Consider the following 15146-nt stretch of genomic DNA (forward strand, 5'->3'; position numbering starts at 1 on the left):
TTAAGGGTTAAAATGCTTATATCAATAATTTACTAATTTTAAAATATTAATACAAATTAAATAAGTATATCATACAGAATGTTTGACAACTAATCTAGTTAGCTATTTTCTGTCATAGTATTGAAGTCTAAAACAAGTAAAATTATCACTAATTTGCTTTTTTATTTTTTGTAAAGCAACCCTGTTTATTCACTAATTCCTGTATTTTTTCCTATCGTGTTTGTGATAAAAACAAATTTTTATGATAGAAATAATTCACAGTACTTATACGTAATGTAGTCATGTTCTATTAAGCCCATTCCAGGTTAGCCCTAGACTAAGCATAATGGGTGTATGCTATCTCTCTCTCTCTCTCTCTCTCTCTCTCTAAGGGTAACATAAGATGTTGGCTCCTATACGTACAATACAAACCCTCAGTCCTTTACAATAGGAATTACTTATGGCAAAGCTGAAACATGAACATTAAAATTCTTGGATAAGGTGGTTGGGCAGTAATTACCGTCCGGTAGGCAGAGACCCGCCTGCCTGGATGTAAACATTCCAAATTTGCTTTCGGCAGAGACATATGTTTGTGAGCTCTTGCTGACCAGGCATTAATCTTGATTTCCCGGTGGGTCCTTCTTTTATTGTTTTTAATATGTTTTGAATATAGTATAGTGTTTGATATTGATAATTAATATACAAACCCACTTTTTGTGATAGCCTTGCTAGCCCCTTTCCCTTTCATGTGTATTCATGTAGGGGTCAGTGGCAAGGGTGTATTTACATCCTTGTCAGTTACTCTTGCTCTTTAATAGTAAGGGGGTGACCGAATATTTATTTATTATTGAATTTGACATTCACGTTTAGGCTCTAGGAGAATTTACGGCGGGGGGGGGGGACTTCAGATGCTCGCCCTTTGTTTTTTCTCTCCTAGTATTCTTCTACAGTGGTACCTCGAGATACGAAACTAATATGTTCTGAGGCGGCCTTCGTATCATGAGTTTTTCGTATCTTGAACCACCGCATTTTACATGTAAAATGGCTAATCCGTTCCAAGCCCTCCAAAAACACCACAGTAAATTTCATAATAAAGCTAAATTGACCTATAAACAATGAAATACTACAACAATTTGGACCATTCAATACCTAACTTAATACGTACTAGTACTATTATGTACATACCTGTAAATAAAGTGTATTAGTGTAGTACATGGTATACAAGAAATACTGTACGTACATACGTACGTATGTAGTAAAATGTGGAAGCTTACCTTTTGAGTGAGGCTATCTCTGAAAGTGGCGACAGAGGAGGAGGAGAAACGGTAGATACGTACACTTAACTTTACGAAACATAAAAAAATGTCAGGAAAACATAAACTAAACTTTACGAAACACATTAACAAAACTGGAACACTTAACTTTACACAAAACTTAAAATTAAAATTTTTTTTCTTTTTAATACAAAATTTCAAGTTCTTCACCACTTTCAACTTTCTGTTTTTTCGTAGTATCACTTGGTTCTTCCTTTTTACTTACTCCTACTAAAGGCCTCTTTAAAAAATAACTATCCAAGGAAGATTGCTTCTGCCTGCTTTTCAAAATGCTCCTGAAACGACTCAGGCAAACGTCATCGAACTGTGCAAGCATACGATCTGTGTAAGCCTTTTCGGGGTGTCTCTTTTCTACGGATGATTGCACCTTATGAAAAGCAGCTAGAGCAGCCTTAATTTCTGCCGTTGTCATAGAGTCATTGTTGTCCTCCTCGCCGCTGCTAGAGAACTCATCTTGAACGACGTTATGTTGCATGGCCTCCAACTCCTTCAGGTCATCCGTTGTAAGCTCCTCTTGGTGCTCCTCGAGAAGGTCATTGATGTCGTCCTCGTCGACGACCAGCCCCATGGACTTGCCGAGTGCAACGATCTCGTCAAGATCTGGTTGCAAAACAGTTTCAGGATCGTTAACTGTTCCTGAATCTGCAGCACCAGCTTCGCCCACGTCGAATCCCTCAAAGTCTCGGGCGGATACGGCATCAGGCCAGAGTTTCCTCCACGAGGAATTCAAGGTTCGCCTCGAAACCTATTGCCAAGCTTGGTTGATGGATCGGATGCATATCACAACATCGAAATGCTCCTTCCAAAATTCACACAAGGTGAGGTTTGTGGTATCGGTGATGTCGAAACATCTCTTGAAATTGTATACAGCTTCTTGAAGTTTGATATCACTTGCTGGTCATAGGGCTGGGGTGGTGTTAGGCGGAAGATGAAGAACCTTGGTAAACGAATACTCCGCTAGGATATCTTCCTCGAGGCCAGGAGGGTGAGCAGGGGCATTGTCCAACACCAGCAGACATTTCAGAGGGAGGCGCTTCTCTTCCAAGAATTTCTTCACTGTCGGGCCGAAACACAGATTTACCCATTCTGTGAACAAAAGTCTCGTTACCCAGGCTTTTGCATTAGCCCTCCACATAACTGGAAGCTTCTCCTTCAGCACTTTGTGGGCCTTGAAGGCTCAAGGAGTCTCCGAATGATAGACAAGTAGGGGCTTCACCTTGCAATCCCCACTGGCATTCGAACAAAGTGCGAGCGTAAGCCTGTCTTTCATAGGCTTATGCCTGGGTAGCTTCTTCTCTTCCTGCGTGATGTACGTCCGACGAGGCATTTTTTTCCCAAAAAAAGCCCAGTCTCATCAAAGTTGAAGACTTGCTGAGAACTGTAGCCTTCGTTGATCGTCATCTCGTCTAACGTCTTAATAAAGGCTTGTCTGAGCTGGCCGCCTCCCCATGCCGTACTACCGAATGGATGCCAGTCCGTTTACGGAATTTTTGGAACCACCCATGTGAAGCCTTGAAGTCTGGGGTTGGCGTTGGTATCCCTTCTCCTCCGTTGTCTTCGGCCTGGGCAATCAAATTGACGAAAATAGTGCTGGCCTTATGGCATATTGCCGTCTCGGTTATCGTATCGCCAGCGATTTCTTTGTCTTTTATCCAGACAAGAAGCAGCCTTTCCATTTCATCGTGCACGTGGCTCCTCTTGCTGGACAAAATAGTCATGCCCTTGGAAGGTGTAGCTGCTTTGATGACATCCTTCTGCTTAAGGATGGTGCCTACTGTTGACGGATTTTGGCCGTATTCCTTGGCGATCACACTCAATTGCATACCAGCTTCATACTTTTTAATTATCTCCATCTTTGTCTCTAAAGAAAGCATCCTCTTCTTTCCGTGAACTTCAACTTTCTTGGGACCCATGACTACGTATATACTGTACGTAATCATGTTATGTAGTATATGTATGTAGTAAAGTTTTCACACAACACGATAAAGTATACTACAGCGAAATCACTTACGAATTTACGTTGATAAACTAAATCGTATAGAACGAACGAATTCTGCGTGCTCATGATACCGATGATGCCGCAAAGTGGCTGAAAGAGCACGCCGCTACGTAGATGCATCATGGGATCATGGGAGAGATGCTGACCAATAGGAGAGAAGGATTTTATGGCGGTGACTAGCATCAGGAACCAATGGGAGAGCGGGAGGATGGTGGCGAGTCTACTGAGTTGGCGGCGCGCAAGTTTTAAAATTGTTATCGGTGGTCCGGGCGAATCTCGGACTTTACAGCAACAACCTTTCGTATCTTGAACAATTTTCGTATGTAGAGTCGCAAAAATCTTCGTATTTGCTTTCGTATCTCGAGTTTTTCGTAAGTTGAGCCTTTCGTATCGCAAGGTACCACTGTATCTCCTTCGCCCTCTTCGCTCACTTGTTGGGCGAGGAAGGGGACGGGGTTGTGTGTGCTGTTGAAGTTGGGGGATCTCTCATTTCGGAGGGCAGTGGCCTTTTGGTACAAGAGGAGTATCCTCCTTCATTAATCATGTTTCTTTTTTTCTGCAGGCTAACACTGAGCGATAGTAGATCAGAGCAGTAGATGGCTGGATATCTCTTTGTGGTAGTTATTTTAACCCTTGGGATTGTATGTAAGACAATAGCATGATGTGGCATTGGCCCTCGAGTGTGTGTACGGTTTCCCAGCTGTAAATCATATTAAAATGCTGCTGTTATCCTGGAGTTTTGTCACTGGATAGTGTCTACGCAGCTGCTCTGTGGTTGTTGACTCTACTTCTGATGATGACTGTGCTTCATCCTGTTGAAGTCCTTCGGAAAAACGTTTCCCCCATCGTCCTTCCCTTCCTTTTCTGAAGCTTTAGGAGGCCCTGGAATCTGGATGGCCTCCTTTGGCCAAGAAGAGGAAGGATGATTCTCCTTCCTTAAGAAGTCCTCCTGCAGGATTTCTATTGGTTGCCTCTTTCCGAGGAGGCAATGGAATCTCATCAGCTCTTCTCAACCTTCAGGTTTGGGAACTGATTCACTTGCCCCTGGTCTTGAGTTTCAGGAGCAGCGGGAGTGCAGGCTTCATCTTGCATTCCCATCTTATGTTTTGAGGTTTGCCTCTAGACAGGTGTTGTGTCAGGCACTTGTTCGCGAGTTGTTCTGATTGTTTATGTTTCTTTGATTCACGAGCATCCAGAACTGTTTGAGTTTCTTCAATTCATGAGCATCCAGAACTGTTGACAGAGAGACATCTTGCTGTCCCATTTTAGGCACAGGACGAGAGAAGTGACGAAGTATTCACGTCTCATCCCTTACTGCCAATGTCAGTGCTTGGTAGTTTCCCACCTAGTGTCTCGATTCTGAGGAATCATACACCTGGAGAAGCAGGGAACCCGAGGAGGCAATGAGTTTTTTTGTCAGCTCTTCCCGACCTTCAGGTTTGGGTACTGATTCGCTTACCCTTGGGTTTGTGTTTTGGGAGCCGCAGGAGTGCAGGCTTTGGCTTGCATTCCTGTCACCTGTTGAGAGGTTCACCTCTAGACAGGTGCTGTGTTGGGTGCTCATTTGCGAGTCATTCCAAGTGCTCATGCTCCTATTGACATGTTAGCATCCAGAACTGTTGATGGACCGTCCCAGTTCCAGCACAGGACAATAGAAGGGATGAAACATTCATGTCTCATCCCTTTCTTCTTATTATGCTGTGTCAGGCGCTTGATCGCAAGTAGTTTTGGGTGCTCATGCTTCTGTTGACACACGAGCATCCAGAACTGTTGATGGAACGTCCCAGTGCAGGCACAGGACGAAAGAAGGGATGAGACATTCACGTATCTCGTCCCATTTTGCCATCATGTCGAGCGCTCGATTGCTTGTCAGTACATGGTAGATTCCCACCGATGGAACGTCCCAGTGCAGGCACAGGACGAAAGAAGGGATAAGACGTTCATGTGTCTCGTCCCATTTTGCCAACATGTCAAGCACTCGAGTGCTTGTCAGTACATGGTAGATTCCCAAGTAGTCTCCCAATTTTGAGGATTCGTGTGTTCTTCCTGGCTCTTTCTGTCCTTTGGGTAGATTCCTATTGGCAGTCTTATGTGGGGTCTCATGTTTTGTGAGCCTCGAGTGCACATTCTGTTAAATCACACTCTTGATCCAGTCTTAAATGCACGCATTTAATTAAACTGGTTCTGTGCCTGTTCCTCCTTAGCTACTGCGGAAGTCAAAGAAGGACCTCTCCTGATGATCGTTTGACAAGGTTTGGGAGTCCCACTGGTGCTTGAATTCCTTGGAATTTCTGGCACTCTCCGAGTGTTTGGTTTTCCTTGATTTCCAAGTATTCAGGCAAATCAGGCATTCCCAATAATTGTTGTCACAAGAGTTGGGAGTGTCGCTGAGCGCTTTATTTCCTGGTAATTTTCAGGTGCTCGTCGAGTGCTTGGTTTCATCTGTTTCTGAGCACTCAGGTGAGACAAGGCTCTCTTGATTATTGTTTTACAAGACTCGAAAATCTCAGCGAGCACCTGGATCCTTTGGATTTGCTGGTGCTTGCCGAGTGCATGGTTTTTTGTGATATTCGAGCACTTAGGTGAGACAAGTTTTCCTAATGATCCTTGGGAAAGTTGGGAATCTCGCTGAGCACATGAATTTATATGAAATCTGGCACTCACCAAACGCTCACTATCGCAAGTGCTTGGCTAGCGAGAAGAGCCTCTACTAGGACAGGAGAGTTTCTCTTGGTCTGGTTTGGGCTTAAGAAGACCATGAAACTGCATGCCAACACCTTGGTGCATGGTCAAGTCCTATCCGAACATGTAGGACAGCAGAAACAGAATCCCTCTTAGTTGTTGTTCTTCTTGGGGCTTTGGCCTTGAAGGAGATTACAAGCAGTCCCTGATTATGGGCTGGGGTTCCGTTCTCGGCAGGGTGCTGAGAAGCGAAAACTGCCTTTAACTGAAACTCGGAGATTTCTGGCACCGATAACTGGTTATAATGGTGCCACTGTTAGCTATGTTATGGTGCCTTATGGTGCTGATAACTGGAAATCCGCAAGTTATGGCGCCATGAATTGCCAATTTTATGGTACTTGCAAGCCCCATAAAACTGGATAGCCATTAACTGAGTCCACTGATAACCTGGGACTGTCTGTAGTGAATTGGGAGGAGGTGATAGTTCTTTGCTGATGATTACCACTCATAATTACATAGTTGCGCTCTGCTCAGCTCACTCGATTCAGCTTGGCCTGTCTGGGTTGGCCAAGTCAAATGCTCAGCTCTTCCAAACAAACTCTGTGCTTTTGATCAGGTCATTTCTTTGCCATGGCATAGCACCCTCCTTTCTTTGTTGCGGTCTCCATGCAGCCCTAGTGTTATCTCGTCAGACATTCGAGTTTCACAGGAAGGCGTCGTCGTCTTCATCCTTGTCATCCTCGTCTTTTGCTGCCTCCTCCCCTTCCTCTCCTAGACTTAACTGGTCTAAGAAGAAGGGTCTGCCTCCTTTCACAGAGGAAGCCAGTGGGTCTCCTTTAGACTAGCCTCATCCTCCAGGGATAGGACCAGTTACGTTTACCCTTGGGCATAGTGTTTTGGGAAGCTATACGTAGGAGTGCAAGCTTCGGTTTATGCTCCTACCACTAGGTCTAGAGATTCCATCTCTAGAACTAGTATGCACTGTGTCGGATAGCTGGTTTGTAAGACACTCCAAATGTATGAACCTCTATGGGTGATTGTACATCCAAATTCAGTGCTGGAGAGAGAACTCACCATCCCAATTTTAGTACAGGACAGGATAAAGTTGTGTCATTCAGTGACTCGCCCCCACTTGTAATCGGTATCATTAGTGTCTTACAAGTTCTTTAGAAGTCTGTTTTTCAAGACAGGATAGATGAGAGTCATAGAGGAGGTTCTTTGTGTAGTCCTTTTCGTGAGATTTCAATCCCAGAGAAGACAGATGTGTTGCAAGACATTACAAGTTCTCACCAACCAATAACGCATTCAATGCCACTCAACTTGCTCGCATTCACGCAAACGAACCAGTTATAAGAAGAAAGTACTCTGTTTGGAGGGTGAAAACCTCTGCTCTTCCTTCAGGAAGCGTTTTTTGCCTAGGTGAATACGTTTTCCTAAGTCTGTGTACATACATATTGCTATCATCACCGCAAGTTCTGACAGAAGAGTGGGTGAGAACAGTTAATCCTCCTCTCTTTTTCCCTCTACTTCCTGGGTTATACCTGAATGGACGAGGGAATAAGAGGAACTCTGTCTACTCCCCAATACAGATACAAGAGCCTATGTTACTGGTTTGGTCTTAAGATTTCACTGGGTTTATGCTCAATCTGTTCAGAATGGATATCAACTCCACCTCTCCAATATTCCTGTTTTGGGAACAACCAGTTTGGCATGAACTAGTCGTCGTCAGTGTCCTGTTGTTGCCATGGAAGCCTCCCTTTGGGACAGCTTCACCTTTTTGCTCTCTTCATTAGAGAATGAAGAAGGTCTGCTTCCAGTCCTTATTCTTTTTCTCTTTTGAAGTGAAGAAGAATTAGGCTGGCGCTTGATCAACAGCAGCCTACAAATATACTTGTATATTCTCCTTGTGATGTCCGTCTGTTATCAGTTGCATCGTCTGAGTAATAGGTGCATACCTGTATGTTAGTAATTTTGGGGTGTGACTGAGACAAGTACAGTGGATCCCCGTATTCGTGTTCTCTGGATTCACAGACTCACACATTAGCGGATTTCTCTCGGGAACGTTTCCCCGCATTATTCGTGGAAAATTCGCACATTCGCTGTATTTTTCTGAGAAATAATCACAAATTCCTGTTTTTTTTTTTATCAATTTGATCATAAAATACACTTTTTGTTATAAAACTATTAAAAAAACCAGGTATGAAAATTTTGAGTGTTTTTTTCTTGAGTTTTAACTAATGAAATAGCAGGTTTTAAGCTTTTTTATAAAGGTTCCAAACATTCACAGGTTCTAATTACTATTCACGGGGGGGTCTGGTACGCATTCCCTGCGAATACGGGGGGACCACTGTAGTACCTTCTCTTAGTTAACCTGAAACTCAGAACAGCCTTTCGGGCCTCCCAAGAGTTTCAAGCTTTGATTTTGAGACGACTAGTGGTATTGTTTGGCAGCAACACCACAGGGTAGTTGGCATTATCACTAAACAAGAGGGTTTCTTTCCCTCTTGTTTCGTTTAACATGTAGGTGCTCGAGTGTATCTGTAGTGCACTTGATAGCTCTTTAAGCCATAGGCATTCTAAGATGGAATGTGCTGCCAGGCAACTCAGCCTACAGAGTTGAGTGAGGGGTAGAGCACTGCCTTCTCACAGAGATATTGTTCGTCTTAGTATTTTTTCTCCTCTGTCGAGGGTTAACTGCTAATTCTTTTCTCTCTGTCCGGCCATCACAGACATAAGTCTCTGGTTGGCTTTGGATTATTGCTTATGGTTCCTATCTCATGCTTCGCATTTGCCATTGTTAGAATCATCAGACAAAGATATGTCTCATTAGACTAATTATCATCTTTCTGTTTACCCCATGGTATAACAGAAGTCTGTAAGTCTTCAGCTTCGTCGCAATTGACCCATAGGCCACTGCAATGATTCAGAATGATTTTTCAGACAAATACAGTGGTTTTTGTCTTCTATATATATATATATATATATATATACATATATATATATATATACATTTTTCTATTTCATAAAGTGTTTAATTACTAGTTGTTCACCCTGAATTGGAGTGCATGTTGTAAGACTTTGCCTGCCCAGATAGCTCTGCTTCTGGGGTAAAGAGAAGAGTTTCTCCCTGAACTAATAAGAAGCGGTTCATCAGACAGTACATCCCTGTGTTTACACGGCTAAAGACTTCAAGCCTTCATTGCAAGCACAGGATTTTTTGCCAAATAGCAATGAAATAGCTGAAATTCTCTTTCAATCCTCTGTAAATTTAGGGATTAGAACCATCTTCACTGTTTGGTGTCATTGATGGGACTTTTTCTGTCAGAATTGCAAAAGTAGTATTGTTTCTTCTCAGCTGAGATTCTACTACTGATGAGAAACTTCTCTCTATCTTGCCACTGCAGGGACCTCAGGCCTCTGGATGGCATTTGACTCTAATTTAGGACACATGAGACCTTGCGAGAGTCATCAAAGTGTTTTGTTTTTCAAGACCACATCTTGTCTCTCTCTGGCATTGACAAAGAGGATAGATGATTTGCATGGATCATCTTCAACATCACCCTTGAAAAGGCGGGTTTCATGTTGCGACTCCGTCTTGCATATCGAATCATTCGGCATCTGTTTGACGGGTTCGAATCCTTCATGATCCCCTACGCCTTGGACTTTGTATTTGTTGATCCAGATCAATTATTACTTTGTCCTATTGGCATATTGCTGTACCTGTAAAAGGCTCGACACCCTTTATGGGATGTTGATATCCTTTCTCCATCAGTGGAAAAGTGTATAATGACACGTCTTCCTCCGAGTCCTACAAGATCACAAGGAACTTCTCTGCAGATAGTTATGTCACCTGTACGCTCTCCCCAAGAGTGCACGGTGCCATTGGTTTGGTCCTTTCATTGCATTCTGAAGAATATGTCAGACTTGAAGATTGATTTAGTCTCATTAGGACCACATTTGTCTTTATGTTCCAGCTTCGCCGTAAGTAATTCCTATTGTAAAAGGTCCTCAGGTTTGCTTAGTTAGGAATAATACAATATACTTTAAAAAATTATGGTACATATTTGAAACAAAATTAATATAAAATATGTTTGGATGAGAGAGCATATTGTACTTATACTGTAGCTATGTATCTATTAAGCTAATTCCAGGTTGGACCCTGGACTAAACATAGCACAGTATATGGTGAGATAGCACAAACTTTTGGTTATAGTGTTAAGACCATTCAGCATAATTCTGTAAGAAGACTGTCAAGGGTGTAAATTTAGGGAATGTAAGGGAAAATTTGGTTGATGTATTCTTTTGCATGTTAGCTTAAATTTGGTTTAGGGAATAGCATTTTTATTTCTTGTGTTACAGAGTCATTTAAAAATTTTTTACATCATTGTTAATTAGGCCTCGATATGCACTTCTTGATGAGTGTACAAGTGCTGTCAGCATTGACGTAGAAGGACAGATGTATCAAGCAGCTAAAGATCATGGCATCACACTGCTTACCATCACACACCGTCCAACATTATGGTTAGTTCTGCTGCAAATTTTAGTTGGGAATTATGTTTGGTAAATCTGTGATTATATTCATAGGTTTTGGTAACCTGAAAAAGAATAATTACTGTACTAAAGTGTTTAGCTTTTGACATTAAGTAGTAATGTCTTAAATGTTTTTCAATACTAATAAGTTCCACATTATTGATGGGAGAACTCATGTGATTTATAAAGATTTTTTCATCACAGGAAATTTCACACTCATATACTCCAGTTTGATGGTGAAGGGGGCTGGAAGTTCGATCGCTTAGATACTGACAAACGCCTCACTCTGAAAGAAGAAAAGAAGCACTTGGAGTCTCTCCTGTCAGACATCCCTACCAAGATGGATAGATTGAAGGTGCGAAATTGTATTCAAATTACATTTTTGATAGAAGGGGAAAGAAGAGGAGCAGTCAGTCAGAGAAGTAGTTGTGTAGATGTAGAGCCGATGTGAGAGTTATCTCAGAGTAGTATATTTTAGTGCCTCATGATTTTACTTCTGCTCTAGTTTTACAGTGCCATTTTATTATTTAGTTGTGATATTTAGTTGTATAGTACATATATGTATTTTACTCTAGCATACTTGTATAAACTACAACTAGTATGCTTGAAGTTTATATGCAGAACAGTGTTTTTGTGGCATTATGTTGCCACAGTATACGTATATTATTGAATTTATATTCAAAGTTCTCTTTAGGTGGTTTATTGCAAATGGCTTCATGTTGCTAACCAGGTTTTAGAATTAACTTCACCTTGAAGCTATCAAGGTAATTTAGGAACTTCCACATAGTAGTTATATTAACTAAGCAGTGAATGTGCCTGTGCAGTAGTATAAACCATAATACGTACAGTGGTACCTCAAGATACAAAATTAATCTGTTCCGAGGCGGCTTTCGTATCAAAGGCTTTTTGTATCTTGAACTGCATTTTACATGTAAAATGCCTAATCCATTCCAAGCCCTACAAAAACACCCCAGAAAATTTTATAATAAAGCTAAATTGACCAATAAACAATGAAATACTACAACAATTTGGACCATTCAATACCTAATTTAATATGTACTAGTACTAATATGTATGTATCTGTAAATAAAGTGTATTAGTGTGGATGGTATACAAGAAATACTGTACATACATATGTATGTATGTAGTAAAATGTGGAAGCTTACCTTTCGAGTGAGGCTATCTCCAAAAGTGGCAACAGAGGAGGAGGACAAACGGCAGAAAACTTCTTATAGTACGTACACTTAACTTTACGAAACTCATTAAAAGATATCAGGAAACATAAACTAAACTTTATGAAACACATTAACAAAACTGTAACACTTAACTTTACAAAAACTTAAAATTAATATTTTTTTTGTCTTTTTTTATTTTTGCATTTTTATTTTATTTTATTTTATTTTATTTTATTTTTTTTTTTTTACAAAATTTCAATTTCTTCACCACTTTCAACTTTCTGTTTTTTTGTAGTATCAATTGGATCTTTTTTTTTGCTTACTCCTGCTAGTGCTAAAGGCCTCTTTAAAAAATAACTTTCCAAGGAAGATTGCTTCTGCCTGCTTTTCAAAATGCTCCTGAAATGTCTCAGGCAAACATCATTGAACTGCACAAGCATACGACCTGTGTAACCCTTTTCGGGGTGTCTCTTTTCTACAAATTATTGCACCTTATGAAAAGCAGCTAGAGCATCCTTAATTTCTGCCGTTGTCATAGGCTCGTCCTCCTCCTTCTCGCCGCTGCTAGAGAACTCTTCTTGAACGATGTTATGTTGCATGGCCTCCAACTCCTTCAGGTCATCTGTCGTAAGCTCCTCTTGGTGCTCCTCGAGGTCATTGATGTCGTCCTCGTCGATGACCAGCCCCATGGACTTGCCGATTGCAACGATCTCGTCAAGATCTGGTTGCAAAACAGTTTCAGGATCGTCAACTGTTCCTGAATCTGCAGCACCAGCTTCGCCCACGTCGAATCCCTCTAAGTCTCGGGCGGATACGGCATCAGGCCAGAGTTTCCTCCACAAAGAATTCAAGGTTCGGCTCGAAACCTCCTGCTTTGATGGCATCCTTCTGCTTAAGTATGGTGCCCATTGTTGACTGATTTCGGTCGTATTCCTTGGCGATCACACTCAATCGCATGCCAGCTTCATACTTTTTTTATTATCTCCATTTTTGTCTCCAAAGAAAACATCCTCTTCTTTCCTACTTCAACTTTCTTGGGACCCATGACTACGTATATACTGTACATAAGTAAGTTATGTAGTACGTATACGTATGAAGTAAAGTTCTCACACAATACAATAAAGTAGTACATACTACAACGAAATCACTAATGAATAAACGAAATCGTATAGAACGAACGAATTCCGCGTGCTTACGATACTGATGATGCCACCAAGTGGCCGAAAAAGCACGCCACTATGTACGATGCATGATGGGATCATGGGAGAGATGCTGACCAATAGGAGAGCAGGATCTTATGGCGGTGACTAGCATCAGGAACCAGTGGGAGAGTGGGAGGATGGTGGCGAGTCTACTAAGTTGGCGGCGCGCAAGTTTTAAAATTGTTATCGGTGGTCCGGGCGAATCTCGGATTTTACATCAACAACCTTTCATATCTTGAACAATTTTCGTATGTAGAGCCGCAAAAATCATTGTATTTGCTTTCACATCTCGAGTTTTTTGTAAGTTGAGCCTTTCATATGTTGAGGTACCACTGTATTTTATAATTGCTTTATAAGACAGGACAGGGAAAGTGGATGTTTTAGAATGGAGAAATATTGGTAAGATACTTGCTTTGATTTTCAAGGAATGATAAGTTCCCTCTCATAAAGAAAGTCACCATATCACTTGTCATGTTCATTATTTAGCTTGTTATGCTAAAAGGTATAAGTTGTTGATATAGTATTAGACCTTAATTTTCTTTGCATTTGTTCTTTATCTGTGATAATCTGTTGGTGTCTGATCATTTGAACTTTATTTTGGTGAAGGGTTAGGTGTGCCAAGTGAGACGGTATAGTTTAACCATATTCAACAAAAATGGTAAATGAAAGAACAAAGTTTTTCACAATAAAATTTACCATAAACGATTAACAAAATCATTCGTCATTGCGGTGATGCTCAGCTAACTTGAGGTAGAGGGAGGGAGTGTTTATGTTTTTGAGGAATAATGAATGAATGATTTTAAGTTATCATGCGGTGTGATATTGTTGAGGAGAGGAGACAGTAAAAGCTTTACTATAATATGTATGTAAAAGCAATACCAACTCACATAAAAAAGTAAAATGCTATTTCACAATAAATTTAACATAATAAAACATGAAAACAATCAAATGCAATACAATAATAACAATAAAAAAAGTATTACTTGAGCCAGTGTTTGGTGTGCAGAGTGAAATGATAGACAGGAGGGGAGAGGGAAGATGGGGGTCTGCTTCCTACTGACTTACCAGTTGGGCTGGGATGATTATTCGCCTGTTTCTTTCCCTTACACTCAATTTGCCCAAATCACTCCTTTTTGTTACAGTAAAATACTATCTAGTGACAATTGCATTTTACAATTTTTTTACCACCGTAAAAGATAATAAACACACTAGAGCTGCATTCAGCTTCTGTGTACCTTTGATTGTTTGTTTAAATGAGCTCCTTATGAAAAGTGATTTGATCTTTTTCCTTTTCTTGCCTTCTTTACTCATTACTTATTTGTTTGCCAAATCCTCAGGTTTGTTTATTTTAAATTCTGTTGTTTGCCAACAGTAAGTTGATGTATTGTGGCAGAATTAATCTCTTTCATGCACTTAAGATCCAAGTGTAAACACCTCAACAATCATATATATAATGATACGCTCTCTCTCACTCACAGACACAATCGGACACACTTACTATCGATTCCTATGATTATCCCTGTAAAATGTGAATAAAATTGATTTTGTTATCAACCTTTGTCTACTGTGACCATTTTGGTTTCCTCAAAGGATTACTGTCTCTCCTCCCAACATCCTCCCGCCGGCTGTGTGCCATTTTCACTAAACAGATCGTAAATCGTACACAGAAATTATATTTCTAAAATTTTAGTTTATAAAAACATAGTATTTTATTACTTTATACTCTTAATTTATCTTTTGAACACATTAATAATAGAAAAAATGTGAAAATGGGGACTTTTTGAGTTGGCTGGAACAAATGATCCAGATTTCCTTTATATCTTATAGGGATATTTGTTTCATATTCCGAACAAATTGCATTTTGAACAGCCTTCTAGAACAGATTAAGTTCAAAGTCTGTGGTACTAATGCATTCAGACCAGCCCTATGGAAAGTAAGAATTTTAAGCCTATGGTCTGTTGAATTACAGCGGAACCTTGGTTTTTGTACGCCCTGGTTTTTGTATGATTCAGTTTTCGTAGACTTTTTCTGACAAAATTTTGTGTCAGGTTTTGTACATTTCCTCAGATTTCATACACTCCTCCCCAGGCCCACAATGTGACTAGGCCTGTACTGAGCACCCAGATGAAGCATCACATGTTCTCTCGTGACAGATTCTACTTTTGTGTTCATTGTTTTTTGTGCTTTTTTTATTAGTGCAATTGCTAAATAAACCATCATGGGGCCAAAGAAGGTTCCCTTCTGT

At 40.7% G+C, this 15146-nt stretch overlaps 1 protein-coding gene across 1 annotated transcript in view; it reads left to right on the top strand.

The window, feature by feature from the left end:
- Positions 1-15146, top strand: part of LOC135216473 (ATP-binding cassette sub-family D member 2-like) — a gene marked incomplete in the record, with an annotated part of 122290 nt that overhangs the window by 95898 nt on the left and 11246 nt on the right. The window contains 2 exon segments of the mRNA XM_064251842.1: positions 10390-10515; positions 10729-10879. Coding sequence (XP_064107912.1) covers positions 10390-10515; positions 10729-10879 — 277 coding nt within the window.

This window comes from Macrobrachium nipponense, chromosome 6, assembly GCF_015104395.2.
Source record: "Macrobrachium nipponense isolate FS-2020 chromosome 6, ASM1510439v2, whole genome shotgun sequence".
Classification (NCBI taxonomy): Eukaryota; Metazoa; Arthropoda; class Malacostraca; order Decapoda; family Palaemonidae; genus Macrobrachium; species Macrobrachium nipponense.